Here is a 14,491-nt window from a genome sequence, read left to right as displayed (position 1 = left end):
TGGTCATGATCTCAGGGTCCTGGGATCAAGCCCCACATCAGGCTCCACACTCAGCATGGAGTCTGCTTGAAATTCTCTCGCTCTCTCTCCCTCTCCCTCTGCCCCTCCCGCTCCTGCTGTCTCTCTAAAATAAATAAAATCTTTAAAAAATAGATAATATCTCAAGCCATCTAAAGGCATGGGTTTTTTTTTTTTAAGATTTTATTTATTTATGCATGAGAGACATAGAGAGAGAGAGGCAGAGACACAGGCAGAGGGAGAAGCAAGCTCCATGCAGGGAGCCCGACATAGGACTCGATCCTGGTCTCCAGGATCTCACCCCAGGCTGAAGGTGGTGCTAAACCGCTGAGCCACCAGGGCTGCCCTAAAGGCATGGATCTTAAAGGCATCTTGCTAAGTGAAAGAAGCTGGTTTGAAAAGGCTGTACATCGTGGGATTTTAGGTGTGTGACCTGGAAAAAGCAAGACTATGGGGACCGTAAAAGATCCATGGTTGCCAGGGGTTGGGATAGGAGGGATGAAAAGATGAAGCATAGGGGATTTTTAGGGCAGAGAAACTGTGATACCATCGCAGGGGACACGTGTCAACACGCACAGAATGTACAACGCAGAGTGAATGTGAATGGAAACTGTGGACTGTAAATAATGATAAAGCATGAACACAGACTCATCAACCATAACAAACGCAGTGTAGTAAGGCAAGATGTAAACAGTAAGAGAAACAGCAGTGCGGGGTGAGAGAGTATATGGGAAGTCTGCACTTTCCACTAGTTTTTTTTTTTATAGACCTGTAATTGCTAGTAAATAAAGTTTGTTGTTATTTAATTAAAAAGACAAACACAGAGCCTGTTGCTGGGAGTCACCAGGATTATTTTCCTGCCAGCTCAGAGGGAGTTTCTGACCCTGCTGAGAGTCCCCAGCTTTGGAACAAGAAAGGTCCCTCTGGGCTGCTTTCTTGCCAGGAGCCGCTGGCGTTAACTTCATGCCTCTTCTCATGCCTCCGTTCTCTTATCTGTACAATGGGGACCATGGTGGTTGTGAGGTCTGGTGGGATGTTACTTTATCAGCACACCAAGGGCGCTCCATCCCGGCGGCAACAGGTCCTTCTCCTGCCTCCCTCACCTTGGGGACCACGGGCATCCAAGGACCAGCCCCACCCACAGATGAACAAGGGCCATCCCAATGAACCAGGTTTATCCATGGATGAACCATCCCAACCAGGGCCTCGTCCATCCCTTCCCCCCCCCATCCATCCCCAGGGCTGCCCCCTCAGTGTCTCCTCCCAGAAAATGCTCAATCATCACAAACCTTTGCTCCTCTGTCCCCTGAAGTGGAGACAAGATGAGACAGATGTTGTAATACTAGAGGAGGAACAGCAGAAGTGGGGATTAAGTATATAAACTCTGGAGTTGCACGTCCTGGATTGGAATGCCAGCTCCAATAGCCACCTTTGCAGCCCTCACCGAGAGCTATGGCCACCCTGGGGCACCTTTCAGAACCCACAGCAGATCAGTCCCTCCCCTGGGACTGAGCCCCCAGAGGCTGCAGGGAGGCAGCAAGGACCCTAACTGCTAATGGGCAGGCAACCTGTGCTCCAGCCCCAGAGGCCTTGCAGCTGGGCTTCCAGGCCACAGAGGGCAGTGAGAAAAGGTCACGTCTTGCTCTTGTCACATGATCACGAGTTCTCTGGCAAAAAGTCCTGCCTTCTGAAACTCAGAAAGGGTTTTGTGCCATGTGGAGACAGACAGTAAATAACCAGGATTTAGGCATGGGACACACTACGGGTTTATTTCTTGAATTCAACTAGGAAACAAAACCTTGGTGCGTGTAAAGGCCCCTGTGCGACAGCCCTGGCCTCAGTGTTTGAGGGGCTGGATGCCGCTGCAGCAGGAGGGAGGGACGGACAGTCTGGGCGGCCAGTCCTAACACCAGGAGTCCAGGATGTGCCACCAGCAAGGCCGATGGGGAGGTCTGAGCCATCCTGGCTGGTTGTCCAGGAGGTCACCACCAACACAGTGTCTGAACTGTCACCAACAGGCCAGTGTGGCTATTCAACGGGCTGGGACCCCCCCCAGGGCCCAGAAGTCCATCTCGGACACCACCCCCTAAGCAGGAGACCTCCCCCTACACCACAGCTGCCACTCCTATGGGTCCTACCAGCAGCCATGCCAGATGGGGACACCCAAGAGGCCTCTGCCAGGGTGAGCGTCTAAAAGGTAAGCCGAACAGCCACCGAATCCAGTCTTCAAGGCTCCTATAGCCAGGGCTTCATGAGGCGCCTAAAAGGAGACATCTGGGCAGAGGCAATGTCCAAGTGGTAACAGTCGATTCTGGAAGCTTCTGGGCTTCAGGAAGGGCAGACAGGGTGTGGGAGACCCACCAAAGATGGTTAAGTGCAAAAGGCAACTGGCTCAGCCTGGGAGATTTTGGCTGGCAGGGAGGTCTCTTCATGATGCCCTCTTACACCCAGGTGGGCGGGGCAGACCACCCGAGGCTCCTCCTTCAGGAGGGAGGATGGAGGGTCACCGGAGCTCCTATGGGGCTATGATGCCCTGGAGCCCAGCAGCCTGGGGAGGTCTGGACTGAGGCTCCTTAAGGCACAGCAGAGAGAGAGGCCGGGAGGCTCCACTCTGGGTCCATGACCCAGCAAGGATGACCCACCGAGGCCCCATGGGCAACTGGCCCTGCACACCTGCAGATCCCAGGAGAGAGCAGCAGAGGAGAAAGACAGAAGAGGTGAGGGCAGATGGGGCCCAGGGGAGGCTGAGAAGCAGGGAGGAGAGACACACACACAAACCCAGGAGCCGGAATTCAGGCAGGAGAGAGCCCATAGGAAGAAAGAAGAGCGCGAAAGGTAGCAGAGCCATAGGCTCCTGCTGGGGTCCAGTTGTCTGGCACCAGGAAGGCCCCACCTGGTGCATCTGGGCCAGCCCCTCCCCGGGCAGGGCTGTCTGGCTCAAGCCTGGCTTACTGGCAGGGCCTGGCTGGGAGTCTCTAGCAGGCAGAAGAGTGGTGTCAGAGGGCAAAGGCACCCGAGCAGATGCGGGTGTAGACACTCTGGTCCAGGGGCAGGTAGTGGCCCTGCTTCAGGTCCAGGAAGAAGAGCCGGTCCGAGGTCTGGCGTGGGTCAAAACCCTCATGCTGCAGTCGAGTCTTCTGGATCTTGAAGGTGCCTGTTGGGGCAGGGATGATGGTACTCAGCAGGGGGAGTTTCTAGGAACCCCAAACTCACCATCCTGTCCTCCACCTCCAGGCTTTGGCAGAGGCCATCCCCTTGGCTGGAAACATTCTTCCCCATTGTGCCTGCCTGATTCTCCCTTGTCCTTCAGATCCTGACGTCATGCCTCCTCCTCCAGGGAGCCCTCCCTGACCATTACCCCATCACAGACCCATACACTATGTACTCCCTGCCTGGGCACGTGTCCACTGCCCACAAGACCAAGGCAGGGCTGAGTCTGTCACATTGTAGGTCAAGGATCAGCCGCTTGTAGCTAAGGGCCAAATTTGGCCCATAATCTGTTTTATAAACAAGTTTTATTGGCATGAAGCTACACTCACTTGTGTACACACCATCTATGGCAGCTTTTGCACAACAGAGGCAGAGGTAAGTTGTTGGGACAGAGACAGCATGGCCCAAAAAACTGAAAATATTTACTATCTGGTCCTTTAAGAAACAGTTTGCAGGACGCCTGGGTGGCTCAGTGGTTGAGCGTCTGCCTTTGGTTCAGGGCATGATCCTGGGTTCTGGGATCAAGTCCTGCATCGGGGTCCCCACAGGGAGCCTGCTTCTTCCTCTGCCTATGTCTCTGCCTCTCTGTGTGTCTCTCATGAATAAATAACTAAAATCTTAAAAAAAAAAAAAAAAAGAAACACTTTGCATTCCTTGCAGTGGACAATTAAAGAAACCCTTCATGTAAGATAAGGCTAAAGGGAAGGGGGAGTAGGAAAAAACCAAGGCAGGACACCTGTGTGCTTTAGAATTAGGAAGGTTTCTCATTTTAAAGAAAACTTCAAAAGCACAAACCATAAGATTTTTTTCTTTAAAGGGTAACTTTGTATCAAAATTAAGGACTTGGGGATCCTTGGGTAGCTCCGCGGTTAGCGCCTGCCATTGGCTCAGGGCGTGATCCAGGGGTCCCGGGATCAAGTCCCGCATCGGGCTCCCTGCATGGAGCCTGCTTCTCCCTCTGCTTGTGTCTCTGCCTCTCTCTCTCTCTCTCATGAATAAATAAATAAATAAAATCTTTAAAAAAAAAATTAAGGACTTCTTTTCAAAAAAGAAGATTAACAGACTCCCAAAGACCCATAAACAAGATTAACAGACTCCCAAAGAGAAGATTCCTGATGTCTGAAATCGCTAAGGAATTAATATCAGAAATATTGGGAGAAACTCCCATAAATCAAAAAGGAAAAGAGAACAAGACTATACAAAGATGGGCAAAAGACACAAACAGGTGATTTACAGGAGCGGGAACCTCACAGGTAGCAGCAGATGATTGGCTCAAATTTCCTAGTCATCAGAAAAAGGCAGGAAATGGAAGAAATGCACCAAACACTGCAGAACACCTAGTGGGGCTGGGATGGAGGAATGGGAATACATAATGATGCAAATAAAAAAGGGCCCTGGATGAGCTGGCCACAAGCCACTGTAATCAGACTTGGCACGGGGGCCTGAACTGGGATAAATAAGCAGATAGTTGCTGAACCGACAGACAGATGGACGGACAGAGAGGCGGGAGGCCACACCTGTGGTGTCCACTTGGGGCAGGAGGCGGAGGAAGATGGGCCGGGCATAGGGTGCGAGCACCTTCTGCAGCTCTTGGTACAGCGCATTGGGGCTCAGCTGGCCGTGGGGGTCCGCGATGGCCGCCATGCCTGCTTTGCCCTCCACTCCTAGGGACAGAGGTTTGGCTGAGAACACCCCACCTTTTGTCCCACCACAGGACTGGATACACCCTCAAACAGAAGCTCCTGGCCTCTGATCTCCAGTCCCCTCCATCTGAAGTAACATTTGCTAAAGCAGTAACCATTTTATTGAGTGCTTGCTGCACTCTCCACAACCCTGAGACAGTTGCTTTCATGATCCCATTTTCTGGATTAAAGAAACTAAGGTTGATTATCATGCATGAAGGGTGATTCCAGATCCAGTGCTCCCATTCAGGCTGCCATGTGCAGTTACCCAGGTTGAGCACTGTGCAAGGGCTCCTGTACCTCCAAGCTTGTGCAGGTTGAGCTCCTCTGGGGCTGCCATACCCTAGGGCCACCCATCCCCACAACCCCAGCTTGCCTGGCACAGCCACCCCATACACAGCCACGTCTGTCTGGCCCAGCAGGCGGCTCAGCACGCCCTCCACCTCTGTAGTGGAGACATTTTCCCCACGCCAGCGGAAGGTGTCCCCGCTGCGGTCCCTGAAGTACATGTAGCCCAGCTCATCCATCACCAGCACGTCACCTGGCAGAGGGGAGAAGGTGGAATGAGATGGTGGCCCACCATCCCCACAGCCAGCCCTCCCAGGGTCTTCGCACCTGAGATGTAGGCACTGTCGCCCTTGCGGAAGACACTGTGAGCAATCTTCTTGCTGGTGGCACTCTCGCTGATGTAGCCATCGAAACGACGCAGTGGGTCCTGCTGGTTGATCTGGCCCACAAGGAGGCCGGGCTCCCCTGGGGAGGAGGCCACCCTCAGGCTGCGCTGGGTGGGCAGGGGGTGGGGGGCCCCAGTTCCCCAGGGGACTGGGCAGGGCCTGGCTCACCAGCCTGGCACGGGATACAGAGGCCCTGGGCATCCCGGAGTAGTTCCATGGTGTCCTCATTGACCTTCACCAGCCGGATGGGGTACACGTGGGGCAAGATACGGCTGTTAAAGCCACAGGAGCCAACCTGGGATGGAGTAAGCTGAGTCGTTGAGGAGCCCCAGGGTGGCACACTGTCCTCCCCACTGACACCTTGCCTCTCCTGCCCCAGGGCCTGAAATGAGCACCTGCATGTTTCCTGAACTCTGTGACCTCGGGTGATCTGAAAAAGAGGGTATTAAGGGCCGTGCCTCCTTCCCAGGACCCATGCCCCCTCCTTCCACCTTCCCAGCCCCCTTCGAAATCATACAAGGAAACCTGCTGACTGGTCACCACTTCCTCGTCCATAAAGCCCTCTATGCTGGCAGGAAGTAAACGCCTAGAGTGACCCTGGAGCCTGCTACCTGCTGCATGTCACCTTGCCTGGCTCAGTCCTATACGTAGAAATGTCTGTCTCATGGAGTTTGTGCTGCTGTATGCTGTTGGGTATGTTTGCTACAGCAATTTCTGTGGCCGGCCAGAGTACCTTCTGGGGCTGTCTGTTCAACAGATTTGCACGGGGCAGTGCCTTATTCTCAGGTACTGGGGCCCCAAAACTGAGACAGAGACAAAAGACTCACTGCCCCCAGGCACTTGCTTTATTACTATTCTCCTGATCTGTGCCTGATTTGGTAAGACTTGATAAGAGAGGAGCACCTGGGTGACTCAGTGGTTGAGGTCTGCCTGTGACTAGTGGTGTGATGCCAGGGTCCTGGGATCGAGTCCCACACTGGGCTCCCCTGTGGAGAGCCTGCTTTTCCCTCTGCCTATGTCTCTGCCTCTCTGCGTGTGTCTCTCATGAATAAATAAGTAAAATCTTTAAAAAGAGAGAAAGAGAGAGAGATGGGTCCTACTCAGCGAACGGAGACAGTGATTGCTAATCATAAAAGCATCCGCAGGCAGCCTGCTACCTGGGGGTGCTGTGCTGTGCTCATGATCTGTTGGGTGATTCAAACAAACCCAATGAGCTGTCATCCTCGTTTACAGAGGACAAAACCGAAGCCCAAGGAGTCCAGGTGACTCACCCAGCAGGAGGGGGTGAGCAGCCAACCCTGGCCCTGGATGCCCCAGAGCCCTGCTCTCCCCTGCCACCCCCGCGGGTGGGAACTGAGGCTCAGAAAGGCCAAGCCCTCGCCCACGGTACACAGCAGCGCCGGGGACTCGGCCTCAGGGCCCAGTCCCGGGCTAACGGAGCTGCGCCCCCCCCCCCCCCCCCCCGTGGAAGGCAGGGCCGGGGAGGCGCGGGTGGCCGCCCACCTTGCCGTCCATGTTGGCGATGCTGCAGTTGCACTCGGTGGCGCCGTAGAACTCGCCGATCTGGCGCACGCCGAAGCGCTCGGTGAACTCCTCCCAGATGGCGGGCCGCAGCCCGTTGCCCACCGCCAGGCGCACGCGGTGCCGCCCCTCGGCCTCGCGCACCGGCTGCTTCAGCAGGTAGCGGCAGATCTCCCCGATGTACTGGACCACCTGGCGGAGAGGCGGGGAAGCGAGCGGTGGGCGGCCGCGAGGGGCCCGAGGGGCGTCGCCCCCCCAGCCTGGGCGCTCCGGGAACAGATCGGCCTTGGGGGGCCGCTAAGAGAACCTCGGGGGGTGCGGGGGGCAGTTAGGCCTCCCCCTTGCTGAATCCTCGCTAGGGGCCGGGCGAGGGGAAGCCCTCAGCGTCCCGCGCGCCCCCTCTGCGGCCCTCTGGGTCCCCCCAACCCCTCGCCGCTTCAGGGACCCCCGCGTGCGCCGCAGGCAGTGCAGGCAGGCGGCCCGCATCGCTGACACCCCACAGGGCAGCCCTCAATCCAGAGCCGGTGGACGCTGCCCCCCCAGAGCCCCACCTCGCTCGGGGTGCGTCTCCACGCTGCCTCCCGGAGCCCCAGGTGCCCGCAGGGTCACCTGCTCCTCGGGGCCCCTCTGCTGAGCTCCTTCGCTGACTCCAGGTGCCTTCCAGTCCTCATCTCTGGGTTGACTTCGGAATGATTACACAACCCCCCAACCTCATTTTACTGAGAGTCACAAACTGTTAAGTGACTGGACCAAACCTGATAAGTGGCGGAGGTTGATTTGACTCTGGGCAGCCTGGCTCCCCATGAATGAAACAGTTACATGCTCGGGATTAACTGCTAAATTGAGCATCAGGGCTTCAAAGTGCTAGCAGCTTCCCTTCACACACAGGATAAAGTCCAAATTTCTGCCAGTGGCTAATTCCCTCTGGCTCCACCGCCCTCACTGCCTCCTCAGGGCCTTTGCACATGCTGTGCCCTCTGCCTGGAGGGTTCTTCTCCCAGATGGAGATGGGCCTTCCACTTTTGGGTCAAAGATCCACTGCCACAGAGAGGCATTCCCTGGACAGTGCTTGCTAAATCTCTGATGATTAAACAATTGTGCTAAGTATTCTATTCGCCAATCACAGAGCTCACCCATATAATTCTCCCCACACTCCACGTTGGACATGAAGGCACTGAGATTCACAGAGGGAAAGAGCCTGCCCAAGATCATCAGCTGCTGACCAGGAGGCAAGCCCAGGGTGGGGCAAAGTGGTGCTCACTCTTGTCAGTTGGCCCCTAAGTTCAGGTCTGTGCTTTGCCTGTGGCCCAGCCCACCCCATCTCCAGAGAAAGGTAGAATAGGCCCAGCCAATCACCCCAGTCCATCACCAGCTACTAATTGGTTCAAGGAAGACCACCTGATCAGAGTTAGGCCAATGAGAATCAGCCCCGGGACTTCTGATAAATTGGGAGGAGGAGAGAGGCTCTTTCTCTCCTGAAGCTGCTTGGAACCTTCCCGGAGAAGCAGGGCTGGGAAGGAAGCTGCGCACTGAGGAAGGAGAAACACAAGAAATGGAGAGAGAGGGGATCCCTGGATGGCTCAGCGGTTTAGCACCTGCCTTCGGTCCAGGGCATGATCCTGGAGTCCCAGGATTGAGTCCCGCATGGGGCTCCCTTCATGGAGCCTGCTTCTCCCTCTGCCTGTATCTCTGCCTCTCTCTCTCTCTCTGCATCGCTCATGAATAAATAAAATCTTAAAAAAAAAAAAAAATGGAGAGAGACAGAGGCCCTCCTGGATCAGGCTGTGCCTGAAGCTATCCCCATATGGCCTCCTCAGGTCCATGAGCTAATAAATCCCCTTCTTCGGGAAGCCAGGGTTTAGGTTAGGGTTTTGGCTCCTGCCAAATGACACAAAGTCCTGCCCAAGTGCCCTCGAAACCATCACAAGGTAGTCCCAGCCATGCCCTGAGCAGCTCTCAGCTGTCTTGTCTAGGCCAGGGGAGGAACAAGCCAGCCACGATTGAGGGGACAATGAGCAGAGGGGACAATGACCCCCTCCTCATGGCTCTGAGGCTGTGTCCATGCACTTAGAGCAAACAATTGATCTTCACCTCTGGCCTGGACCCTCAGACAGAACCGAGGGGCTGAAGGGAAGGCAACTCGGGTCAGTTCAGAGAGGCAGACACCAGATGCCCTATGCCAAGACCTCCAGACCACAGCGTGGCAACAGGATAGAAAATGGAAGTGGGGGGCACCTGGCTCAGTCCGTTAAGCTCAGTCCGTTAAGCATCTGCCTTTGGCTCAGGTCATGATCCCAGGGTCCTGGGATTGAGCCCCACATCAGGCTCCCTGCTCAGCAGGGAGTCTGCTTCTCCCTCTGGCTGTCCTCATTGCTTGTGCACCCATGTGCTCACTTGCTCTCTCTCTTGCAAATAAAATCTTTCCTTTAAAAAAAAAAGGGAGGTGGGAGTGGGGTAAATGGATGATGGACATTAAGGAGGGCACGTGATATAATGAGCACTGGGTGTGACTGATAAATCACTGAACTCTGCCTCTGAAACGAATCATACACTATATGTTAATTAATTGAATTTAAAATTTTTAAAAAGATTGGATGAATAAAAGAAAAAACTGGGAGCAGGTCATCATCCAGGGACCCTACTACAACTCCCATGTCAGGTGTACCTTGTACACCAAGTACCACACCCCGGTGGGTATGGAAAGATAAAGACTCCACTTACTCAGTCCCCCAGGGATGGGGAGGGGTCCAGTCACCTGTTTCCTGCCTGTCTGTTGCTATGTAGCTAAGAAAGCGGGTTCTAAACAGCCGCTATTGCCTCCCTTGTGGTTTGGGTCTGCTCCCGATATAGCAGCAGCCACTCAGTTTCCCCATCCAACAGCCAGGGGATGGGATTTCTGAACCCAAATGCATGTGCTTGTTTTATCGACATCCTTGTTTAACTTTGACCTTTGAGGATTCTGTCTTCTATTCCTTAAAGAGCCCCTCAGTGTCTACTGGGTACCTTCACTTGACACAGAAACTCCCCTTCCTAGAAACAGAACAGAGGGCACCTGGGTGGCTCAGTTGGTTAAGTGTCCGCCTTCCGTGCAGGTTGTGATCTTGGAGTCCTGGGATGGAGCTCCACATCAGGCTCCCTGTTCAGAGGGGAGCTTGCTTCTCCCTCTCCCCTGCTCATGCTCTATTTCTCTCTCTCAAATAAATAAAATCTGAAAGAAAGAGAAAGGAAGAAAAAGAAAGGAGAGAGAAGAAAGAAAGAAAGAAAGAAAGAAAGAAAGAAAGAAAGAAAGAAAGAAAGAAGAAAGAAAGAAGAAAGAAAAAGAAAGAAAGAAAGAAAAAAGAAAGAAAGAAAGAAAGAAAGAAAGAAAGAAAGAAAGAAAGAAAGAAAGAAAGAATAAAAAGAAGAAAAGACAACACTATCAAGGGTCTGGAGACAAGAACAGTGTCCAATAGAGCGGCACGTCAAGGACAAAGAGAGGGACCATCAGACACCATGAACCTCCCAGAAAAAAAAAAAAAAGCTGAACTTGAAGGCGATCAAATATCTAGACCAGGGGTTCTTAACTCTGTCCCCCCGCCCCCCGCAACACCTGGCAATACCTGGAAACATCTCTAATGGTCACAACGGGAGAGGTAGGGGAGGTGATACTGGCATCTAATGATTCGGGTCACGAGTGCTGCTGAATATCCTACAGTGCACAGAATGCCCACCCGCACCCCAAAGAATGATCCAGCCCCAAATATCCTTAGCATTATGGTTGGAAAATGCTGTGCTGGATCCAACAACTCTCAATGGACAGGAAATACCAGGGACAGAGGAACATGTTAAGGGACACCCCAGCAACATCCAGACAGGGAAAATACTACAGGACACACAACCCTTCAGTAAATGCCTTACAAAATGGAAAAAAAGGAGAGACAAGGGGCTCCTACAGATGAAGGGATTCTCATGAGACACATCGACTGGTCAAAATGTATGGGTCTTATCTAAAAAGGAATTTTTTTTTTTCAAATTATAGAAATGGGGAAAACCAAATTTTGACACAGTGAGACACAGGGGTTGAGCCGCTGCCTGGATTTCTGATGATGCTGAGAGCTCACTGTCACTTTTTAGCTGTGATGATGGTGCTGAGCTTATAGGGTTTTAGGATTTTTTTTCCCTTTTTTTGTTGTTGTGTTCACGTGTACAGAACATAAAATTTACCATCTTAAGCACTTTTAAGTGTACCGTTCAGTACTATACTTTTTTAAGATTTTATTTATTTATTCATGAGAGACAGAGAGAGAGAGAGAGGCAGAGACATAGGCAGAGGGAGAAGCAGGCTCCCTGTTGGGAACCCAATGCAGGACTCGATCCCAGGACCCCAGGATCATGACTTGAGCCAAAGGCAGACGTTCAACCACTGAGCCACCCAGGTACCCCCCCCCCTTTTTAAAGATTTTTTGGTTCAGTAGTTTAAGGACACTCACACTGTTCTGCAGCCACCACCATCCATCAGAACGCCTTTCATCTTGTAGAACTGAGATTCTGTCCCCACTAACCGCTGACTCCCCGCCCCCCTCCCCCAGCCCCAGGTGTTTGCCATCCTCCTTCTTTATGACTGACTGTGTCGACTCTAAGCCCCTCATCAAAGTGGAATCATACAGCACTTGTCTTTTGGTGACCAGCTTCTTTCACTCAGCACGATGTCCTCAAAGTCTATCCATGTTGCAGAATGTGCAAGAATTCCTTCCTCTTTAAGGCTAAATAATATTCCATCATATGAATACACCACATGGTGCTTGTCTATCCACTTGCTGATGGACACTGGCTTGCTGCCACTTTTTCGCCATTGTGAATAATGCTGCTTGTTGTGAATGTGGCTATATGAAAGACTCTGCTTTCCATTCTTTTGTTTTAAAAACCATCCTTACCAGACACAAAAGGCTACACAGTGTGATTCCCATTTACAAGAAACATCTGAAATAGGCAAACCCAAACCCATAGAGAGAAACGGTAGATGAGGGGTTGCCCAGGGGCTGGGGGATAGGGGACAGGGATGAGGGGTGAGCGCTAATGCAGATGGGTTTTCCCATCTGCGGATGGGAAATGTTCTGGAATTAGAGGTGATGGTTACGCAGCACTGTGCATATATATACTAAACACTACTGAGCTGTCCACTTTAAAAATGGTTTATTTTATACGAATTTTGCCTCAAAAACAAAATAGTTCTCATCTTTCAGAGGTTTTCCTCAAACATCTATGATGGAAACACACTGCTCTCTGGGGCTTGCTTCGTGATGATGCAGAAGGAGGAAAGTGGGTGGGGCTGGCCAGGGGCAGGATGGGGTGTTCGAAGGCCCCTGGGGCCAGTGACAGATGCCTGGCCTATACTTTCTGTCCATGTTCGTGAGTAGGCTTTGCCCACTACCCCCAAAGCAGAGTGTTCCTAGGAAAGCTTTCACAGGTTGAAATGGCATAAAGCAAAGCATATCCCTTGCTTTCCAAAAGTCTGAAATACACCACTTCACTTTTAGGAAAGATCTACATTAGTACTGGAATGGGTGTTTTCGAAAAAAAGAAAAATCTTCTTCGCATTTCTTTTGGTTTAGTGAACTCAGGTATTGATGTAGGTCTTTCCCCAAAGTGAAGCAATGCAACTGGAGCTTTCAGAAAGTAGGGAATACGTACATTCACAACTCTCAATTATCAAGTTCATACAAAAACAGACTGCTTTGCCTTTCAAGACTTGATTTAACAATGTACCCCAAAAACTCCCCGCAAGCAAAATGGAAAATCCTCAAAAGTGAGCAGATCACAGTCGTTGCCCCAAAGGGTCCCCAGGATGCCAGCCCAGAGCCTCCACCCTGCCCAGCTGTGTGACCTGGGCAGCCGGTCTGATCTCTCTAGGCCCCATCTGTCCAAGGTGAGGTGGTCACCTGCCAATTTGCCAGTCCCTGGCCACACCCCATTTTCTCCTCTCCTCACCCCTTCTTCCTGGAAGAAGGTGCTGGCACCTGTATTCCTACCCGCAACAGGGCCCTGAAATCCTCAGCCTGGTTTCCTTTCACTGTGGAGGGGAGAAGAGAGGAAAGGATGGGTCCCAGCCCCCTTCTCTCCCTGATCCAGGACTGTGGATGTCCTCCACCTCTACTCATGCTTACGCCTCTGGAAGCCCCACACCTTGTGGCCCTAGCCAGCCCAGGGTGGTGGCTGTACCCACTGGTTTTATTTCCTGATTTACTGCAGCCACCAGCAGGGAAGACTCCTGGGGCACAGGGTGTATTCCTTAGAGAACTCAGGCAGCCTGGGACCAATCCCAGTTGCAGGACAGGCCTCAGTTTCCCCACCTGCAAAATGGTCTTCGTGATGCCTTATGCCCACTCCCACGTAGTCGTAAGGATCCACTGAGTTTACAGGTGGAAGGTTTAGTCTGGGGCTAGGCACAGAGCTCGTGCTCAGGAAACCCCGGCTACCCTCCTGTTCCCCTCCAAAGCAGCCATTCTGGGGGGGGGTCTGGAAGGGGGCTGGGAGAGTGGCTGTGCCACAGTGGTGGCCCAGCAGCTGGAAGGCGGGGCGGCGCAGGAGGGACGGGGCCTGACCGTGCAGTTGTACTTGACGCAGTCATCCCAGAAGCGGCTGGCTGAGAACTTCTTGCGGAGGACCACCGTCAGTCCGTAGATAAGACACTGCCCCACGCCCATGATGTTCCCTGCAGAGGGTGGGCTCGGTGAGGGGTCCCCAGTCCCTCGCCCCCACCCCGCCCCCACCTGCCCGCGGTACCTGCCGTGTGGTACAGGGGTAGGCAGTCATAGAGCACGTCTGCCACCTGCATGCTGTAGGCGTGGTGGCCGAAGGCTGCGATGCGGTAGTACCTGCGGGAGGCGCGGAGTGCAGGGGCTGGGACTAACATCCTCCAGGGTGTGGGAGTGGGGGAGGCAGTGCAGGGAGGGGGACACAGCAGGGACCCAGGCAGAGCCAGGCCAGCTCACCGAGGTGCAGGAGAGGAACTTGCAGCTAACAATTGTTGATGGTGCTAGGGGCCATGAGGAATACCAGAGAGCAGAGAAACAGAGAGGGGCTGAAGGTGACACAGCCCGAGGGATTAGGGGATGCTGTGGGGCAATGGCAGAGGGAGAGGGGGGTGACATATGAGCTGAGACCTGGTGAGAAGGAGCCATGGAGGTGAGCTGGGGAAGAGCATCCAGGTGGTGGGCACAGCATGTGCAAAGGCCCTGAGGCCAGAAGGACCATGGCCCATCTAAGGAAGTATAAGGGACTGAAAGGACATGAGCGAGGCGGGAAGAGGAAGAAGAGGACAGCAGAGGATTGTCAGGGGTTGCACAACACGAGTCTGGATTTTTCTCCAAGGGCCAAGGCAGGTACAAGCAAGTCTGGCACAGGGGA

General features: G+C 53.2%; 1 protein-coding gene across 1 annotated transcript in view; it reads right to left on the bottom strand.

The window, feature by feature from the left end:
* Positions 1 to 1,760: 1,760 nt before the first annotated feature.
* SLC27A1 (solute carrier family 27 member 1) overlaps positions 1,761 to 14,491 on the bottom strand; it is a 29,542-nt gene continuing 16,811 nt past the window's right edge. Inside the window, exons 6-13 of the mRNA XM_041762038.1 lie at positions 13,868 to 13,959; positions 13,687 to 13,796; positions 7,088 to 7,297; positions 5,753 to 5,879; positions 5,526 to 5,663; positions 5,287 to 5,451; positions 4,746 to 4,892; positions 1,761 to 3,172 (exon numbers count right to left, since the gene is read on the bottom strand). Coding sequence (XP_041617972.1) covers positions 3,015 to 3,172; positions 4,746 to 4,892; positions 5,287 to 5,451; positions 5,526 to 5,663; positions 5,753 to 5,879; positions 7,088 to 7,297; positions 13,687 to 13,796; positions 13,868 to 13,959 — 1,147 coding nt within the window. The 3' untranslated portion in view covers positions 1,761 to 3,014. The remainder of the gene's footprint in view (positions 3,173 to 4,745; positions 4,893 to 5,286; positions 5,452 to 5,525; positions 5,664 to 5,752; positions 5,880 to 7,087; positions 7,298 to 13,686; positions 13,797 to 13,867; positions 13,960 to 14,491) is intronic.

The sequence above is a fragment of the Vulpes lagopus genome, chromosome 7 (assembly GCF_018345385.1).
Source record: "Vulpes lagopus strain Blue_001 chromosome 7, ASM1834538v1, whole genome shotgun sequence".
Lineage (NCBI taxonomy): Eukaryota > Metazoa > Chordata > Mammalia > Carnivora > Canidae > Vulpes > Vulpes lagopus.
The sequence above is the reverse complement of the archived record's forward strand: the minus strand, read 5'-3'. Positions and strand labels throughout refer to the sequence as shown.